At 44.6% G+C, this 20881-nt stretch overlaps 1 protein-coding gene across 1 annotated transcript in view; it reads right to left on the bottom strand.

Moving 5' to 3' along the window:
- Positions 1 to 1667: 1667 nt before the first annotated feature.
- Positions 1668 to 20881, bottom strand: part of LOC135519843 (CUB and sushi domain-containing protein 3-like) — a 50082-nt gene continuing 30868 nt past the window's right edge. Inside the window, exons 6-12 of the mRNA XM_064945049.1 lie at positions 14899 to 15078; positions 8879 to 8944; positions 7862 to 8020; positions 7032 to 7144; positions 5041 to 5128; positions 4439 to 4577; positions 1668 to 3875 (exon numbers count right to left, since the gene is read on the bottom strand). Of these exons, the coding sequence (XP_064801121.1) occupies positions 3716 to 3875; positions 4439 to 4577; positions 5041 to 5128; positions 7032 to 7144; positions 7862 to 8020; positions 8879 to 8944; positions 14899 to 15078 (905 nt within the window). The 3' untranslated portion in view covers positions 1668 to 3715. The remainder of the gene's footprint in view (positions 3876 to 4438; positions 4578 to 5040; positions 5129 to 7031; positions 7145 to 7861; positions 8021 to 8878; positions 8945 to 14898; positions 15079 to 20881) is intronic.

Below are 20881 nucleotides of genomic sequence, written 5' to 3'. Positions count from 1 at the left end.
AGTCAAGGTAAACACATGATACATCCTTCAGTTCTCAGTCAGGGTAAACACATACATCCTTCAGTTCCCAGTCAAGGTAAACACATGATACACCCTTCAGGTCTCAGTCAGGGTAAACACATACATCCTTCAGTTCTCAGTCAGGGTAAACACATACATCCTTAAGTTCTCAGTCAGGGTAAACACATGATACATCCTTCAGTTCTCAGTCAGGGTAAACACATGATACATCCTTCAGTTCTCAGTCAGGGAAAACACATACATCCTTCAGGTCTCAGTCAGGGTAAACACATACATCCTTCAGTTCTCAGTCAGGGTAAACACATGATACATCCTTCAGTTCTCAGTCAGGGAAAACACATACATCCTTCAGGTCTCAGTCAGGGTAAACACATACATCCTTCAGTTCTCAGTCAGGGTAAACACATGATACATCCTTCAGGTCTCAGTCAGGGTAAACACATACATCCTTTAGTTCTCAGTCAGGGTAAACACATACATCCTTAAGTTCCCAGTCAGGGTAAACACATGATACATCCTTCAGTTCCCAGTCAGGGTAAACACATGATACATCCTTCAGTTCTCAGTCAGGGTAAACACATACATCCTTCAGTTCTCAGTCAGGGAAAACACATACATCCTTCAGGTCTCAGTCAGGGTAAACACATACATCCTTCAGTTCTCAGTCAGGGTAAACACATACATCCTTCAGTTCTCAGTCAGGGAAAACACATACATCCTTCAGGTCTCAGTCAGGGTAAACACATACATCCTTCAGTTCTCAGTCAGGGTAAACACATACATCCTTCAGTTCTCAGTCAGGGTAAACACATACATCCTTCAGGTCTCAGTCAGGGTAAACACATACATCCTTCAGTTCTCAGTCAGGGTAAACACATACATCCTTCAGTTCTCAGTCAGGGTAAACACATACATCCTTCAGTTCTCAGTCAGGGTAAACACATACATCCTTTAGGTCTCAGTCAGGGTAAACACATACATCCTTCAGTTCTCAGTCAGGGTAAACACATACATCCTTCAGTTCTCAGTCAGGGTAAACACATACATCCTTCAGTTCTCAGTCAGGGAAAACACATACATCCTTCAGGTCTCAGTCAGGGTAAACACATGATACATTCTTTAGTTCTCAGTCAGGGTAAACACATGATACATCCTTTAGTTCTCAGTCAGGGTAAACACATACATCCTTCAGTTCCCAGTCAGGGTAAACACATGATACATCCTTCAGTTCCCAGTCAGGGTAAACACATGATACATCCTTTAGTTCTCAGTCAGGGTAAACACATACATCCTTCAGTTCTCAGTCAGGGTAAACACATACATCCTTCAGTTCTCAGTCAGGGTAAACACATACATCCTTCAGTTCTCAGTCAGGGTAAACACATACATCCTTCAGTTCTCAGTCAGGGTAAACACATACATCCTTCAGTTCTCAGTCAGGGTAAACACATGATACATCCTTCAGTTCTCAGTCAGGGTAAACACATGATACATCCTTCAGTTCTCAGTCAGGGTAAACACATGATACATCCTTCAGTTCTCAGTCAGGGTAAACACATGATACATCCTTCAGTTCTCAGTCAGGGTAAACACATACATCCTTTAGTTCTCAGTCAGGGTAAACACATACATCCTTACGTTCCCAGTCAGGGAAAACACATGATACATCCTTCAGTTCTCAGTCAGGGAAAACACATACATCCTTCAGTTCTCAGTCAGGGTAAACACATACATCCTTTAGTTCTCAGTCAGGGTAAACACATACATCCTTAAGTTCTCAGTCAAGGTAAACACATGATACATCCTTCAGTTCTGAGTCAGGGTAAACGACACATCCAATCTTAAGTATCATTGGTGTTAAGAGTGCATCCAGTACATTGATATTACATACACTGACAGTATTCAAAGAGCGAGACAGCCTTTCTGGTTTCCCTGTCTCTCTCTCTCTCTCTCTCTCTCTGACATCACACAGTGTGGGTAAAGAACGAGGTTTCCCTGTCTCTCTCTCTCTCTCTCTGACATCATAAAGAACGAGGTTTCCCTGTCTCTCTCTCTCTCTCTCTCTCTCTCTCTCTCTCTCTCTCTCTGACATCATAAAGAACGAGGTTTCCCTGTCTCTCGCTCTCTCTCTCTGACATCATAAAGAACGAGGTTTCCCTGTCTCTCTCTCTCTGACATCATAAAGAACGAGGTTTCCCTGTCTCTCTCTCTCTCTCTCTGACATCATAAAGAACGAGGTTTCCCTGTCTCTTTCTCTCTCTCTCTCTCTGAAATCACACAGTGTGGGTAAAGAACGAGGCAGCAGATCACTTTGATCGACTCACGCTGAGAGGAACTTTTATGGATCAAATTAGATTGGCTTTAGCCGTCATCCGCAGAGCTGATGTTCTGACGTGACGGAGGTGGAACTTGCTTTGGAGCTGTCAAATCCACAAGCGGCTCCCGGCAGTACACCTTGTCATTGGCTGCACAGAGTCTCATTAAGAGAAATCCAAATCAGTCTTGTTTACAAGTTTGAACACTGAAATGTGAGATATAATCTACACCTCGATAAAGGCTGATAGAAATCCTCATTATTTAGTTTTTGATGATTTTTAATCATTTTCAAAATAACCTACACACTTTCAAGGTCAGAATTTCTAACGCGAGTGTGTGTGTGTTGGGGGGGGGGGGGTGGGGCTTCGAGGACAATGATCACGAGAGCAGCTGCTCTGCGATCTGACAGCACCAACCTCCGACATCGCTAAAACATCAGCTACGTGGGTGTCTGGTATCGCCGGATAACGCTTGATCTGATTGAGGCCTGAAGTCTGAGACACGTTCTGAAATCAGATCCAGGGGAATTAAACCGAGCCGATAGAGTGGATATAGACTACTACTACTAATACGACTACTGGGGGGGGGGGAACTAGCAGACAGACCTGGGTTCAAGTAAGATTTGATACATTTTGTATTGTTGTGATCAGACGAATGAGTCAAATCTATATGTATTTTAAATATGTCCTATAAAATCAAATAAATTGATCGATATCATTTAAAATGTTTTACAGTATTTGGGATTTATTGAGCTTACTTGTCGCAATTGAACCAAATAGAATAATCGCAAAAGGACAAACCCCCTCCACCCTCTCTGGGGGCAGACGAGAGCAAAGGCTAAAGGAATTTGAATAGTACTTGAACCCAGGTCTGATAACTTCCATCCGGAAAAGACTAGGGTTCCATTTGGTTGCCTTAACGACGCTCCATTGTTTGCGTTGACTGGAGCGTAAACGACTCTTGTGTACCAACATGTCGGGAACGGCTTTATTCACGTAGCATCACTCTCAGAGCGCAGTTAGGAATAACTTCACCAATCAGGTGAAGATGTATTTTAAAAAGAGGACCGTCTCATTTTGCTTGCTGACTCACCCCGTCCATCATCCACAACAAGCACCACTGTTGTTCCTGAAGGTGTGCTTTGCATTCCTGTTTCCCGAGGCGGTGCTTTGCCGTCTTCAGAAACTCGTTGCAGAGAGATATTATAAAAGACAAGACATCCATTATTATTTTTTTTAAACCAAAAGAACTCTCGGGCAATTCCGTTCGTCAGACAGCATCAATAAACCACAGTGCAGTGTCGCATCAAACCAGGGCTGCATTTCTGAACAAGCTTTCCTGTTCGTCAAACCCCGGTGCGTTTGGCACACACACATCTTCACACCACAGTGCATACGGTGTTGAGGTTGGGGTCGAAGCGAACCACTTTCCCCTCCGCAGACTTGGTGTTGGTGTCGTACATGGGGTTCTCATACGTCGCCTGGCCGTTGTTGTTCTCGTGGACTGAACAGCCGGTGTACTGGGTCTGATCTGTTCTCCTACGATATGGAGGAGACACAGTACACACATCTGTCAATGAGACAATACTACTTCATCAATCTACTGCACAGCTTCTGTTTTAAAGCATCAACCACTTCTCACATGTCAAGAACTTGTCTACGAACGGTGAAAACTTGAAATATGTTCCACTTCTGTCCGCACAAACAAACCAATATTAACAAGACGTGGTCCTGTGTGGCTTCCTGTACACTCACTGCACTGTGTGGCTTCCTGTACACTCACTGCACTGTGTGGCTTCTTGTACACTCACTGCACTGTGTGGCTTCCTGTACACTCACTGCACTGTGTGGCTTCCTGTACACTCACTGCACTGTGTGGCTTCCTGTACACTCACTGCACTGTGTGGCTTCCTGTACACTCACTGCACTGTGTGGCTTCCTGTACACTCACTGCACTGTGTGGCTTCTTGTACACTCACTGCACTGTGTGGCTTCCTGTACACTCACTGCACTGTGTGGCGTGGGAGAGAAGCCTCTGCTAAGTGGCGTGTATTATTATTATCGGGTTACCGAAGCTACGTACCGTTGCCGAAGCTACGTACCGTTGTTTGTAGAGATAGAATCCCAGGCCTGCCAACACGAGGCCAAAGAAAGGTACCAGGATGGCTATGACCATAGAGCTGCTGTTGGAGACATGAGGAGGACCTGCAGTTGTGATGTTGATCTCTCTCACCTTCATACCTACATGGGGAACAAACCAGGAGCAGGAGGAGGAGGAGGAGGAGGAGGATGAAGAGGACGAGGATGAGGAGGACGAGGATGAGGAGGAGGAAGAAGAGGAAGAGGAGGAAAACAAAGAGAAGGAAGAAGAAGAGGAAGAGGAGGAGGGGAGGAGGAGGAAGAAGAAGTGGAGGAGGAGGAAGAGGAAGAAAAGGAGGAGGACAAGAAAGGAGGAGGAAGAGGATGAGGAAGAGGAGGAGTAGGAGGAGGAAGAAAAAGAAGGAGGAAAAAGAAGAGCAGGAGGAAGAAGAGGAAGAGGAGGAGGAAAGGGAGGAAGAGGAGGAGGAAGAGGAGGAAGAGGAAGATGAATTGGAAGAGGAGGAGGACGAACAGGAGGAACGGGAGGACGACACAATGGTGGTGTTTACAATTGTCAAATGTGTAATTGTTGTGATAAGATTGAGTAGTTTAAAATCCTACCTACCTAGTCTCTGCAGGCCGAACTGTCCATAGTCTTTCCCCTGGATGAAGCCTTGGAATACATAACTGCCCCCGTCAGGTTCAGCTGAGACCTTTCACAGGAGATAAAAGAAAAACAGTGAACTTCTACTTTGTTCAGACATGTAAACCTCATCTCATTGAAATGACTGAGTTATTGATGTCTTCTGTCAATAACTCCTTATAAGCGGTCTGTCTGCCACACAGTCCTACCATGTTACTGTCTGTCTGCCACACAGTCCTACCATGTTACTGTCTGTCTGCCACACAGTCCTACCATGTTACTGTCTGTCTGCCACACAGCCCTACCATGTTACTGTCTGTCTGTCTGCCACACAGTCCTACCATGTTACTGTCTGTCTGCCGTACAGTCCTACCATGTTACTGTCTGTCTGTCTGCCGTGCAGTCCTACCATGTTACTGTCTGTCTGCCACAGAGTCCTTTCATGTGACTGTGTCTGTCTGCCACACAGGCCTACCATGTTACTGTCTGTCTGCCGTGCAGTCCTACCATGTTACTGTCTGTCTGCCACACAGTCCTACCATGTTACTGTCTGTCTGCCGTACAGTCCTACCATGTTACTGTCTGTCTGCCACACAGTCCTTTCATGTGACTGTGTCTGTCTGCCACACAGTCCTACCAAGTTACTGTCTGTCTGCCGTACAGTCCTACCATGTTACTGTCTGTCTGCCGTACAGTCCTACCATGTTACTGTCTGTCTGCCGTGCAGTCCTACCATGTTACTGTCTGTCTGCCGTACAGTCCTACCATGTTACTGTCTGTCTGCCGTTCAGTACTACCATGTTACTGTCTGTCTGCCGTACAGTCCTACCATGTTACTGTCTGTCTGCCGTTCAGTCCTACCATGTTACTGTCTGTCTGCCGTTCAGTCCTACCATGTTACTGTCTGTCTGCTGCTCAGTCCTACCATGTTACTGTCTGTCTGCCGTACAGTCCTACCATGTTACTGTCTGTCTGCCTGCCGTTCAGTACTACCATGTTACTGTCTGTCTGCCGTACAGTCCTACCATGTTACTGTCTGTCTGCCGTACAGTCCTACCATGTTACTGTCTGTCTGCCGTACAGTCCTACCATGTTACTGTCTGACTGCCGTGCAGTCCTACCATGTTACTGTCTGTCTGCCGTTCAGTTCTACCATGTTACTGTCTGTCTGCCGTACAGTCCTAACATGTTACTGGTTAGCCTAGTGGTTAGAGCGTTGGACTCGTAACCGAAAGGTTGCAAGTTCGAATCCCCGAGCTGACAAGGTACAAATCTGTCGTTCTGCCCCTGAACAGGCAGTTAACCCACTGTTCCTAGGCCGTCATTGAAAATAAGAATTTGTTCTTAACTGACTTGCCTAGTAAAATAAAGGTAAAATTAAAATTAAAGTTACTGTCTGTCTTCCGTTCAGCCCTACCATGTTACTGTCTGCCGTTCAGTCCTACCATGTTACTGTCTGCCGTTCTTTAAAGTTCTCAGTACTGGCAGTTCTTCTGGATATTTAACATATAGTCAAAGGAGCAAAGTTACGGAAGCCAAGAGAGGCGCTAAACATATTCAATATACTAACTGTTCAATACATCACAGAGAGTTGAAACCTATAAACATAGTCAATATACAAACTGTTCAATACATCACAGAGAGTTGAAACCTATAAACATAGTCAATATACGAACTGTTCAATACATCATAGAGAGTTGACACCTATAAACATAGTCAATATACGAACTGTTCAATACATCACAGAGAGTTGAAACCTATAAACATAGTCAATATACGAACTGTTCAATACATCACAGAGAGTTGAAACATAAAAACAATTTGCAACATCAGATATGTTGAATCAATTGTTTTTGTAAACGTTACCATAGTGAAAACAGAGACTCCTGTGTTAGAAAGTAAAACACAGTGAAGGTTATCCACAGTTATACTCGAGTCGACAGCCTGACTCTATTGTATCCCAGGGTACTTACAAAACCATCCATAGCCCAGGTCTCCTCGGTAACCCGGCTATACGTGCTGTGGGCCAGGGCTTTCATATGGTACAGCAGGAGCATTAACCTGGCCTCGTGGTTCTTATACACTCCTAGAGGAGAGGAGAGGAGAAGAGAAGTGAGGAGAGGAGGAGATGAGAGGAGAAGAGAAGAGGAGAGGAGAGGACAGGAGAGGAGAGAACAGAAGAGGAGGAGAGGAGAGAACAGAAGAGGAGGAGAGGAGAGGAGAGGAGAGAACAGAAGAGGAGGAGAGGAGAGAACAGAAGAGGAGGAGAGGAGAGGAGAAGGGAAGGGAGGGAAGGGGAGGGAGATAGGAGAGGGAAGGAAAGGGAAGAGAAGGCAAGAGAAGGGAGGGAGATAGGAGAGGAGAGGAAGAGAAGAAGAGAAGAGAAGAGAAGAGAAGAGAAGAAGAGAAGAGAAGAGAAGAGAAGAGAAGAGAGGAGAGGACAGGACAGGACAGGACAGGAGAGGAGAGGAGAGGAGAGGAGAGGAGAGGAGAGGAGAGGAGAGGAGAGGAGAGAAGAGGAGAGGGAAGGGGAGGGGAGGGGATAGGAGGGGAGGGGATAGGAGGGGAGGGGATAGGAGGGGAGGGGATAAGAGAGTGAAGGGAAGGCAAGGGAGATAGGAGAGGAGGGGAGGGAAAAGGAGAGGGAAGGGGAGAGGAGTCAGCACAAATTACAATAGACCTCTTTTCAACCAATTAGATTTCTGCCAGTAAACTGATGAATATGGTGAGACACAACCACAACATGCATGTAACAACAACAACAACTAAAAGCAGAAAAAGGTGACATGATAAATTAACTTACCAGAGAGCAGGAATTCTACGTTGCTGTCGTTTAGCGTCGCGTTCACTATTCCCGTGCTGCTATTAAAATGAGTGACTGTCAAAGTCATCGGTTGTTTCTGACTCTTATAATCATAGGAGCCTCTCCAGATGAAATCAGGGGCGAAGACGTCGTCAGGGACTGGAATACAGGACGTTACAGGCCTCAGCAATACAGATCATTCATTATGTACAGCCATATAAAACATTAGGATCTATTTATTTCATTTGTTTGTTTTTTTCCCTTCCATTTCTATGTCATGGAAAGAGCAGGTGTTCTTCATGTTTTATCCACTCAGTATGGATAACTGCCATAAGTGGCTATTGAACAATCCCCTTTGTAAATTTACTGTATTCTTCTTATCATGTACATTTACTGTATTCTTATCATGTAAAGTTACTGTATTCTTCTCCCCATGTACATTTACTGTATTCTTCTTATCATGTAAAGTTACTGTATTCTTCTTATCATGTACATTTACTGTATTCTTATCATGTAAAGTTACTGTATTCTTCTTACCATGTAAATTTACTGTATTCTTATCATGTAAAGTTACTATATTCTTCTTATCATGTACATTTACTGTATTCTTCTTATCATGTAAAGTTACTGTATTCATCTTATCATGTAAAGTTACTGTATTCTTCTTACCATGTAAATTTACTGTATTCTTCTTATCATGTAAATTTACTGTATTCTTCTTATCATGTAAATTTACTGTATTCTTCTTATCATGACAAGTTACTGTATTCTCCTTATCGTGTAAAGTTACTGTATTCTTATCATGTAAAGTTACTGTATTCGTCTTACCATGCAAAATTACTGTATTCTTCTTATCATGTAAAGTTACTGTATCCTTCTTATCATGTAAAGTTACAGTATTCTTCTTCTAATGTAAAGTTACTGTACTCTTCTTACCATATACATTTACTGTATTCTTCTTATCATGTAAAATTACTGTATTCTTCTTACCATGTAAAGTTACTGTATTCTTCTTACCGTGTATGTTGGGGCTTGGCATTCCCTGTAAGGTTGCAGTAGGTTTTTCCGTCAGCTTGGAGCCCACTGGAAAGAAACATAGAATTATGTATCTCACAAATCGGCGCTGTTTCAGAGCACAGCAGAAACACCCTCGGGATGTTATCAAAAATAAACACTTTTATGACTGTGTTGCTAACACAGTACCTCTCCTTAATGTTGCAGAGCCTGCAAGGAAGATACATACTGTGTGTGTGTGTGTGTGTGTGTGTGTGTGCACATTTTACATCAGCTCTCAGTGAATACAGTTTCTAACGCAACACAACATGACAGATACATGATGATACATGACACTTCTGCCCAGCCCTAACCAGCTTTCTACAGTACTTCTGCCCAGCCCTAACCAGCTTTCTACAGTACTTCTGTTCCAGTCATAACCAGCTTTCTACAGTACTTCTGTTCCAGTCATAACCAGCTTTCTACAGTACTTCTGCCCAGCCACAACCAGCTTTCTACAGTACTTCTGTTCCAGTCATAACCAGCTTTCTACAGTACTTCTGCCCAGCCCTAACCAGCTTTCTACAGTACTTCTGCCCAGCCCTAACCAGCTTTCTACAGTACTTCTGTTCCAGCCCTAACCAGCTTTCTACAGTACTTCTGCCCAGCCCTAACCAGCTTTCTACAGTACTTCTGCCCAGCCACAACCAGCTTTCTACAGTACTTCTGTTCCAACCATAACCAGCTTTCTACAGTACTTCTGCCCAGCCCTAACCAGCTTTCTACAGTACTTCTGCCCAGCCACAACCAGCTTTCTACAGTACTTCTGCCCAGCCCTAACCAGCTTTCTACAGTACTTCTGTTCCAACCATAACCAGCTTTTTACAGTACTTCTGCCCAGCCCTAACCAGCTTTCTACAGTACTTCTGCCCAGCCCTAACCAGCTTTCTACAGTACTTCTGCCCAGCCCTAACCAGCTTTCTACAGTACTTCTGCCCAGCCATAACCAGCTTTCTACAGTACTTCTGTTCCAGCCATAACCAGCTTTCTACAGTACTTCTGTTCCAGTCATAACCAGCTTTCTACAGTACTTCTGTTCCAGTCATAACCAGCTTTCTACAGTACTTCTGCCCAGCCACAACCAGCTTTCTACAGTACTTCTGTTCCAGCTTTCTACAGTACTTCTGTACCAGTCATAACCAGCTTTCTACAGTACTTCTGTTCCAACCATAACCCGCTTTCTACAGTACTTCTGTTCCAGTCATAACCAGCTTTCTACAGTACTTCTGTTCCAGCCCTAACCAGCTTTCTACAGTACTTCTGTTCCAGTCATAACCAGCTTTCTACAGTACTTCTGTTCCAGTCATAACCAGCTTTCTACAGTACCTCTGTTCCAACCATAACCAGCTTTCTACAGTACTTCTGTTCCAACCATAACCAGCTTTCTACAGTACTTCTGTTCCAGCCATAACCAGCTTTGTACAGAACTTCTGTTCCAACCATAACCAGCTTTCTACAGTACTTCTGTTCCAATCATAACCAGCATTCTACAGTACTTCTGCCCAGCCACAACCAGCTTTCTACAGTACTTCTGTTCCAGCCATAACCAGCTTTCTACAGTACTTCTGTTCCAGCCATAAACAGCTTTCTACAGTACTTCTGTTCCAGTCATAACCAGCTTTCTACAGTACTTCTGTTCCAGCCATAACCAGCTTTCTACAGTACTTCTGCACAACCAGCTTTCTACAGTACTTCTGTTCCAACCATAACCAGCTTTCTACAGTACTTCTGTTCCAGCCATAACCAGCTTTCTACAGAACTTCTGTTCCAACCATAACCAGCTTTCTACAGTACTTCTGTTCCAATCATAACCAGCATTCTACAGTACTTCTGCCCAGCCACAACCAGCTTTCTACAGTACTTCTGTTACAGCCATAACCAGCTTTCTACAGTACTTCTGTTCCAGCCATAACCAGCTTTCTACAGTACTTCTGTTCCAGCCATAACCAGCTTTCTACAGTACTTCTGTTCCAGCCATAACCAACTTTCTACAGTACTTCTGTTCCAGCCATAACCAGCTTTCTACAGTACTTCTGTTCCAGTCATAACCAGCTTTCTACAGTACTTCTGTTCCAGCCATAACCAGCTTTCTACAGTACTTCTGTTCCAGCCATAACCAGCTTTATACAGTACTTCTGCCCAGCCACAACCAGCTTTCTACAGTACTTCTGTTCCAGCCATAACCAGCTTTCTACAGTACTTCTGCCCAACCATAACCAGCTTTCTACAGTACTTCTGTTCCAGCCATAACCAGCTTTCTACAGTACTTCTGTTCCAGTCATAACCAGCTTTCTACAGTACTTCTGCCCAGCCACAACCAGCTTTCTACAGTACTTCTGTTCCAGCTTTCTACAGTACTTCTGTACCAGTCATAACCAGCTTTCTACAGTACTTCTGTTCCAACCATAACCCGCTTTCTACAGTACTTCTGTTCCAGTCATAACCAGCTTTCTACAGTACTTCTGTTCCAGCCCTAACCAGCTTTCTACAGTACTTCTGTTCCAGTCATAACCAGCTTTCTACAGTACTTCTGTTCCAGTCATAACCAGCTTTCTACAGTACCTCTGTTCCAACCATAACCAGCTTTCTACAGTACTTCTGTTCCAACCATAACCAGCTTTCTACAGTACTTCTGTTCCAGCCATAACCAGCTTTGTACAGAACTTCTGTTCCAACCATAACCAGCTTTCTACAGTACTTCTGTTCCAATCATAACCAGCATTCTACAGTACTTCTGCCCAGCCACAACCAGCTTTCTACAGTACTTCTGTTCCAGCCATAACCAGCTTTCTACAGTACTTCTGTTCCAGCCATAAACAGCTTTCTACAGTACTTCTGTTCCAGTCATAACCAGCTTTCTACAGTACTTCTGTTCCAGCCATAACCAGCTTTCTACAGTACTTCTGCACAACCAGCTTTCTACAGTACTTCTGTTCCAACCATAACCAGCTTTCTACAGTACTTCTGTTCCAGCCATAACCAGCTTTCTACAGAACTTCTGTTCCAACCATAACCAGCTTTCTACAGTACTTCTGTTCCAATCATAACCAGCATTCTACAGTACTTCTGCCCAGCCACAACCAGCTTTCTACAGTACTTCTGTTCCAGCCATAACCAGCTTTCTACAGTACTTCTGTTCCAGCCATAACCAGCTTTCTACAGTACTTCTGTTCCAGCCATAACCAGCTTTCTACAGTACTTCTGTTCCAGCCATAACCAACTTTCTACAGTACTTCTGTTCCAGCCATAACCAGCTTTCTACAGTACTTCTGTTCCAGTCATAACCAGCTTTCTACAGTACTTCTGTTCCAGCCATAACCAGCTTTCTACAGTACTTCTGTTCCAGCCATAACCAGCTTTATACAGTACTTCTGCCCAGCCACAACCAGCTTTCTACAGTACTTCTGTTCCAGCCATAACCAGCTTTCTACAGTACTTCTGCCCAACCATAACCAGCTTTCTACAGTACTTCTGTTCCAGCCATAACCAGCTTTCTACAGTACTTCTGTTCCAGTCATAACCAGCTTTCTACAGTACTTCTGCCCAGCCACAACCAGCTTTCTACAGTACTTCTGTTCCAGCCACAACCAGCTTTCTACAGTACTTCTGTTCCAGCCATAACCAGCTTTCTACAGTACTTCTGTTCCAGTCATAACCAGCTTTCTACAGTACTTATGTTCCAGCCATAACCAGCTTTCTACAGTACTTCTGTTCCAGCCATAACCAGCTTTCTACAGTACTTCTGTTCCAGCCATAACCAGCTTTCTACAGTACTTCTGTTCCAGCCATAACCAGCTTTCTACAGTACTTCTGTTCCAGCCATAACCAGCTTTCTACAGTACTTCTGTTCCAGTCATAACCAGCTTTCTACAGTACTTCTGTTCCAGCCATAACCAGCTTTCTACAGTACTTCTGTTCCAGTCATAACCAGCTTTCTACAGTACTTCTGCCCAGCCACAACCAGCTTTCTACAGTACTTCTGTTCCAGCAATAACCAGCTTTCTACAGTACTTCTGTTCCAGCCCTAACCAGCTTTCTACAGTACTTCTGTTCCAGCCATAACCAGCTTTGTACAGTACTTCTGTTCCAACCATAACCAGCTTTCTACAGTACTTCTGTTCCAGCCATAACCAGCTTTCTACAGTACTTCTGCCCAGCCATAACCAGCTTTCTACAGTACTTCTGTTCCAGTCATAACCAGCTTTCTACAGTACTTCTGTTCCAGCCATAACCAGCTTTCTACAGTACTTCTGTTACAGCCATAACCAGCTTTCTACAGTACTTCTGTTCCAGTCATAACCAGCGTTCTACAGTACTTCTGCCCAGCCACAACCAGCTTTCTACAGTACTTCTGTTCCAGCCATAACCAGCTTTCTACAGTACTTCTGTTCCAGCCATAACCAGCTTTCTACAGTACTTCTGTTCCAGTCATAACCAGCTTTCTACAGTACTTCTGTTCCAGCCATAACCAGCTTTCTACAGTACTTCTGTTCCAGCCATAACCAGCTTTCTACAGTACTTCTGCCCAGCCATAACCAGCTTTCTAAGGTACTTCTGTTCCAGTCATAACCAGCTTTCTACAGTACTTCTGTTCCAGCCACAACCAGCTTTCTACAGTACTTCTGTTCCAGCCATAACCAGCTTTCTACAGTACTTCTGTTCCAGCCATAACCAACTTTCTACAGTACTTCTGTTCCAGCCATAACCAGCTTTCTACAGTACTTCTGTTCCAGTCATAACCAGCTTTCTACAGTACTTCTGTTCCAGCCATAACCAGCTTTCTACAGTACTTCTGTTCCAGCCATAACCAGCTTTATACAGTACTTCTGCCCAGCCACAACCAGCTTTCTACAGTACTTCTGTTCCAGCCACAACCAGCTTTCTACAGTACTTCTGTTCCAGCCATAACCAGCTTTCTACAGTACTTCTGCCCAACCATAACCAGCTTTCTACAGTACTTCTGTTCCAGCCATAACCAGCTTTCTACAGTACTTCTGTTCCAGTCATAACCAGCTTTCTACAGTACTTCTGTTCCAGCCATAACCAGCTTTCTACAGTACTTCTGCCCAGCCATAACCAGCTTTCTAAGGTACTTCTGTTCCAGTCATAACCAGCTTTGTACAGTACTTCTGTTCCAACCATAACCAGCTTTCTACAGTACTTCTGTTCCAGTCATAACCAGCTTTCTACAGTACTTCTGTTCCAGTCATAACCAGCTTTCTACAGTACTTCTGTTCCAGCCATAACCAGCTTTCTACAGTACTTCTGTTACAGCCATAACCAGCTTTCTACAGTACTTCTGTTCCAGCCATAACCAGCTTTCTACAGTACTTCTGTTCCAGCCATAACCAGCTTTCTACAGTACTTCTGTTCCAGTCATAACCAGCTTTCTACAGTACTTCTGTTCCAGCCATAACCAGCTTTCTACAGTACTTCTGTTCCAGTCATAACCAGCTTTCTAAGGTACTTCTGTTCCAGCCATAACCAGCTTTCTACAGTACTTCTGCCCAGCCATAACCAGCTTTATACAGTACTTCTGCCCAGCCACAACCAGCTTTCTACAGTACTTCTGTTCCAGCCATAACCAGCTTTCTACAGTACTTCTGCCCAACCATAACCAGCTTTCTACAGTACTTCTGTTCCAGCCATAACCAGCTTTCTACAGTACTTCTGTTCCAGCCATAACCAGCTTTCTACAGTACTTCTGTTCCAGTCATAACCAGCTTTCTACAGTACTTCTGCCCAGCCACAACCAGCTTTCTACAGTACTTCTGTTCCAGCCACAACCAGCTTTCTACAGTACTTCTGTTCCAGCCATAACCAGCTTTCTACAGTACCTCTACTTCCAGCCATAACCAGCTTTCAACAGTACTTATTTTTCACATTTAGATATCTATTGTATGTTCTCATCATTGGCATTGTATCTCAGTAACTATCAAACATATATCAATATACTATATAGTATAAAACCATAATTTCCCTACCTCTGCAGATGGGGACCTTACCGGTCCAGCTTCCATCAGACCTGCAGACCCTGTGTTCTGACCCCCCAGACAGGATGAAGCCAGGCTGGCAGGAGTAGAGCAGGGTGTAGCCATACGGAGCCAGCTCCATCCCAACCACGTCTGCATTGGGAGGGGACTTGGGCTGCTTACACGAATGGGCTGCAGAGAGAACACACACACACACAAAGTTAATCAGGGACGTGAACAGGGAAACATATTACAGAGGCATTTGAAAGTATTCAACCCCCTTGGCATTTTCCCTATTTTGTTGCCTTACAACCTGGAATTAAAATGGATTTTTTTGGGGGGGGACAAACAAGGGAATAACACTAGAAAACAGAAAACTTGAGCGTGCATAATTATTCACCCCCTCAAAGTCAATACTTTGTAGAGACACCTTGTGCAGCAATTACAGCTGCAAGTCTCTTGGGGTACGTCTCTATAAGTTTGGCACATCTATCCACTGGGATTTTTGCCCATTCTTCAAGGCAAAACTGTTTCAGCTCCATCAAGTTGGATGGGTTCCGCTGGTGTACAGCAATCTTTAAGTCATACCACAGATTCTCAATTGGATTGAGGTCTGAGCTTTGACTAGGCCATTCCAAGACATTTAAATGTTTCCCCTTAAACCATTCGAGTGTTGCTTTAGCAGTATGCTAAGAGTCATTGTCCTGCTGGAAGGTGAACCTCCGTCTCAGTCTCAAATCGCTGAAATACTGAAACAGGTTTCCCTCAATAATTTCCCTGTATTTAGCGCCATCCATCATTCCTTCAATTCTGACCAGTTTCCCAGTTCCTGCCGATGGAAAAACATCCCCACAACATGATGCTGCCACCACCATGCTTCACTGTGCGGATGCTGTTCTCGGGGAGATGAGAGGTTTGCACCAGAAATAGCATTTTTCTTGATGGCCAAAAAGCTCCATTTTAGTCTCATCTGACCAGAGTACCTTCTCCCACATGCCTTTTGGCGAACACCAAACGTGTTTTCTTATTTTCTTCTTTAAGCTTATTTTTTATTTTTTATCTTATGGACAGATATTCCAATCTCCGTTGTGGAGCTTTGCAGCTCCTTCAGTATTATCTTTGGTCTGTTTGCTGCCTCTCTGATTATTGCCCTCTTTGCCTGCTCTGTGATTTTCGGTAGGTGGCCCTCTCTTGGCAGGTTCGTTGTGGTGCCATATTCTTTCCATTTTTAATAATGGATTTAACGGTGCGCCGTGGGATGTTCAAAGTTTCAGATGACTTTTCATAACCCAACCGTGGTCTGTACTTCTCCACTACTTTGTCTTTGACCTGTTTGGAGAGCTCCTTGGTCTTCATGGTGCCATTTGCTTGGTGGTGCCCCTTGCTTAGTGGTGTTGCAGACTCTGGGGCCTTTCAGAACAGGTATGAGATCATGTGACACTTAGATTGCACACAGGTGGACTTTATTTAACTAATGATGTGACTTTTGAAGGCAATTGGTTGCATCAGATCTTGTTTAGGGGCTTCTTAGCAAAGGTGGTGAATACATATGCACGCACCACTTTTCTGTTTAAAAAAAAAAAAAAAAAAAAAAAAAAAAAAATTTTTAAACAGGTTATTTTTCTAGTTCACTTCACCAATTTTTTGCCTGTCCATTACATTAAATCCAAATAAAACATCTATTTAAATTACAGGTTGTAATGCAACAAAATAGGAAAAACACCAAGGGGGATGAACACTTTTGCAAGGCCCTGTAGCTCAACACCAGGGATGGGCAACTTTGATGGGGTTGGACTCCACAAAATAACTGAACTCATCACGTGGATACATACTAAATTAATGTGTTGAAAATATCCTGAATCTACTAAATTAATGTGTTGAAAATATCCTGAATCTACTAAACTAACGTGTTGAAAATATCCTGAATCTATTAAACTAATGAGTTGAGATATCCTGAATCTACTAAACTAATGAGTTGAAGATATACTGAATCTACTAAACTAATGAGTTGAAAATATCCTGAATGTACTAAACTAATGAGTTGAAAATATCCTGAATCTACTAAACTAATGAGTTGAGATATCCTGAATCTACTAAACTAATGAGTTGAAGATATACTGAATCTACTAAACTAATGAGTTGAAAATATCCTGAATGTACTAAACTAATGAGTTGAAAATATTGTGTTGAAGATATCATGAATCTACTAAACTATTGTGTTGAAAATATCCTGAATCTACTAAACTAATGAGTTGAAAATATCCTGAATCTACTATACTAATGTGTTGAGATATCCTGAATCTACTAAACTAATGTGTTGAAAATATCCTGAATCTACTATACTAATGTGTTGAGATATCCTGAATCTACTAAACTAATGTGTTGAGATATCCTGAATCTACTAAACTAATGTGTTGAGATATCCTGAATCTACTATACTAATGAGTTGAGATATCCTGAATCTACTATACTAATGTGTTGAAGATATCCTGAATCTACTAAACTAATGAGTTGAAGATATGAGTTCATGACAGAGTCACAGCAGTGAATTGGCCCTTCGTGTTGTTTTAGTGACAGAGTCACAGCAGGGAATTTGCCCTTCATGTTGTTTTAGTGACAGAGTCACAACAGTGAACTGGCCCATCATGTTGTTTTAGTGACATTAACTCTAATAGGAAATAGGGAGGATGGAAGGATGGCTGTGTTCTGCTCCATCACAGAGAGAAGATGGAGGGAATGAGGGAGGAGGAGAGGGCTGTGTTCTGCTCCATCACAGAGAGAAGATGGAGGAGGGAATGAGGGAGGAGGAGAGGGCTGTGTTCTGCTCCATCACAGAGAGAAGATGGAGGAGGGAATGAGGGAGGAGGAGAGAGGAGGAGAGGGAGGAGAAGAGGGCTGTGTTCTGCTCCATCACAGAGAGAAGATGGAGTAGGGAATGGAGGAGGGAAGGGCTGTGTTCTGCTCCATCACAGAGAGAAGATGGAGGAGGATATGGAGGAGGGAAGGGCTGTGTTCTGCTCCATCACAGAGAGAAAATGTGGGAGGGAATGAGGGAGGAGGAGAGGGCTGTGTTCTGCTCCATCACAGAGAGAAGATGGAGGAGGGAATGAGGGACGAGGGAAGGGTTGTGTTCTGCTCCATCACAGAGAGAAGATGGAGGAGGGAATGGAGGAGGGAAGGGTTGTGTTCTGCTCCATCACAGAGAGAAGATGGAGGAGGGAATGGAGGAGGGAAAGGTTGTGTTCTGCTCCATCACAGAGAGAAGATGGAGGAGGGAATGAGGGAGGAGGAGAGGGCTGTGTTCTGCTCCATCACAGAGAGAAGATGGAGGAGGGAAGGGCTGTGTTCTGCTCCATCACAGAGAGAAGATGAGGTAGGGAATGAGGGAGGAGGAGAGGGCTGTGTTCTGCTCCATCACAGAGAGAAGATGGAGTAGGGAATGAGGGAAGAGGAGAGGGCTGTGTTCTGCTCCATCACAGAGATAAGATGGAGTAGGGAATGAGGGAAGAGGAGAGGGCTGTGTTCTGCTCCATCACAGAGAGAAAATGGAGTAGGGAATGAGGGAGGAGGAGAGGGCTGTGTTCTGCTCCATCACAGAGAGAAGATGGAGTAGGGAATGAGGGAGGAGGAGAGGGCTGTGTTCTGCTCCATCACAGAGAGAAGATGGAGTAGGGAATGAGGGAAGAGGAGAGGGCTGTGTTCTGCTCCATCACAGAGAGAAGATGGAGTAGGGAATGAGGGAGGAGGAGAGGGCTGTGTTCTGCTCCATCACAGAGAGAAAATGTGGGAGGGAATGAGGGAGGAGGAGAGGGCTGTGTTCTGCTCCATCACAGAGAGAAGATGGAGGAGGGAATGAGGGAGGAGGAGAGGGCTGTGTTATGCTCCATCACAGAGAGAAGATGGAGGAGGGAAGGGCTGTGTTCTGCTCCATCACAGAGAGAAGATGGAGTAGGGAATGAGGGAGGAGGAGAGGGCTGTGTTCTGCTCCATCACAGAGAGAAGATGGAGTAGGGAAGGAGGGAGGAGGAGAGGGCTGTGTTCTGCTCCATCACAGAGAGAAGATGGAGTAGGGAATGAGGGAGGAGGAGAGGGCTGTGTTCTGCTCCATCACAGAGAGAAGATGGAGTAGTGAATGAGGGAGGAGGAGAGGGCTGTGTTCTGCTCCATCACAGAGAGAAAATGTGGGAGGGAATGAGGGAGGAGGAGAGGGCTGTGTTCTGCTCCATCACAGAGAGAAGATGGAGGAGGGAATGAGGGACGAGGGAAGGGTTGTGTTCTGCTCCATCACAGAGAGAAGATGGAGGAGGGAATGGAGGAGGGAAGGGTTGTGTTCTGCTCCATCACAGAGAGAAGATGGAGGAGGGAATGAGGGACGAGGGAAGGGTTGTGTTCTGCTCCATCACAGAGAGAAGATGGAGGAGGGAATGGAGGAGGGAAGGGTTGTGTTCTGCTCCATCACAGAGAGAAGATGGAGGAGGGAATGAGGGAGGAGGAGAGGGCTGTGTTCTGCTCCATCACAGAGAGAAGATGGAGGAGGGAAGGGCTGTGTTCTGCTCCATCAGAGAGAGAAGATGGAGGAGGATATGGAGGAGGGAAGGGCTGTGTTCTGCTCCATCACAGAGAGAAGATGGAGGAGGGAATGAGGGAGGAGGAGAGAGGGAGGAGGAGGGATAAAGACAGTGTCTCAGTGTTTCAGTCTCTCCCTGTGTCTCTCTATGTGTTTGTCTCTCTCTCTCTCTCTCTCTCTCTGTCTCTGTCTCTCTCTGTCTCTCTCTCTGTGTCTCTCTCTCTCTCTGTCTCTCTCTCTCTCTCTCTCTCTCCCCTCTTCATCTTTCCCTCCCCCCATCCCCCCTCCCCCCCCCTCTTTTCCTCCCTCCTCTCTCACTCTGAGATTCATCCAACTAATGTGTGTGTGTGTTAGGGAGCTGGTCCAGACCAAGGACTGACTTTGTGATTTTAATATGATGCTGAGAGTAGATGAAATGAGAGGCTGTGGCTGTCTTCAGCTGCAGGACGGCTCCCACACAGACATGAGTAAGAGGGGGACGTTAGGGAGGTGGAGGGAGGACCAGACAGGACAGGACCAGACAGGAGAGGAGCACACAGGACCAGACAGGACAGGAGCACACAGGACCAGACAGGAGCAGACAGGACAGGACCACACCACATGGCAGTGCAGTAGACAGATCAGACAGACCACTGAGATACTGTACATAAATAACCACACAGGCACACCATTGGGGTACAGCTGGAGGATACAGACGTGGTATTAGCTAACAAAGCATTTTTTCCATCGAAGGGTAATTCCAATGGGAATTCTGTCTAGGGGAGGAGTGATGATAATAGTGATTATGAAATATAACTTTCATCAGCAATAAATCATAATCCTATGCAAATGTGTACAGTAGTAATGTTTCCTTTTAATGTTGGATGAATAAGTGTAAATAGCAGGCACTTATCACTCTTAAAATACTACCGTTGAATACATCAGTCGTGTGTTTACTCCACATGTGATGTGAGGTGTCCCAGTGGACAAGCACCTCTGGCTTCGGGAAACTGACAGCGATTGGCCAGGCAACATTCTACACACTTCATAGGGAAACTGACAGCGATTGGCCCGGCAACATTCTACACACTTCATAGAGAAACTGACAGCGATTGGCCAGGCAACATTCTACACACTTCATAGAGAAACTGACAGCGATTGGCCAGGCAACATTCTACACACTTCATAGGGAAACTGACAGCGATTGGCCAGGCAACATTCTACACACTTCATAGGGAAACTGACAGCGATTGGCCAGGCAACATTCTACACACTTCATAGGGAAACTGACAGCGATCGGCCAGGCAACATTCTACACACTTCATAGGGAAACTGACAGAGATTGGCCAGGCAACATTCTACACACTCCAGGCTACACTACACATCAGTAATCATGTCAACAACACTTCACTGGCAGACACACTCATAATGGCATGGTGTTGATTGCAG

The sequence above is a fragment of the Oncorhynchus masou genome, chromosome 29 (assembly GCF_036934945.1).
Source record: "Oncorhynchus masou masou isolate Uvic2021 chromosome 29, UVic_Omas_1.1, whole genome shotgun sequence".
Taxonomy (NCBI): Eukaryota; Metazoa; Chordata; class Actinopteri; order Salmoniformes; family Salmonidae; genus Oncorhynchus; species Oncorhynchus masou.
This window is presented reverse-complemented; position numbering and strand designations above follow the sequence as displayed.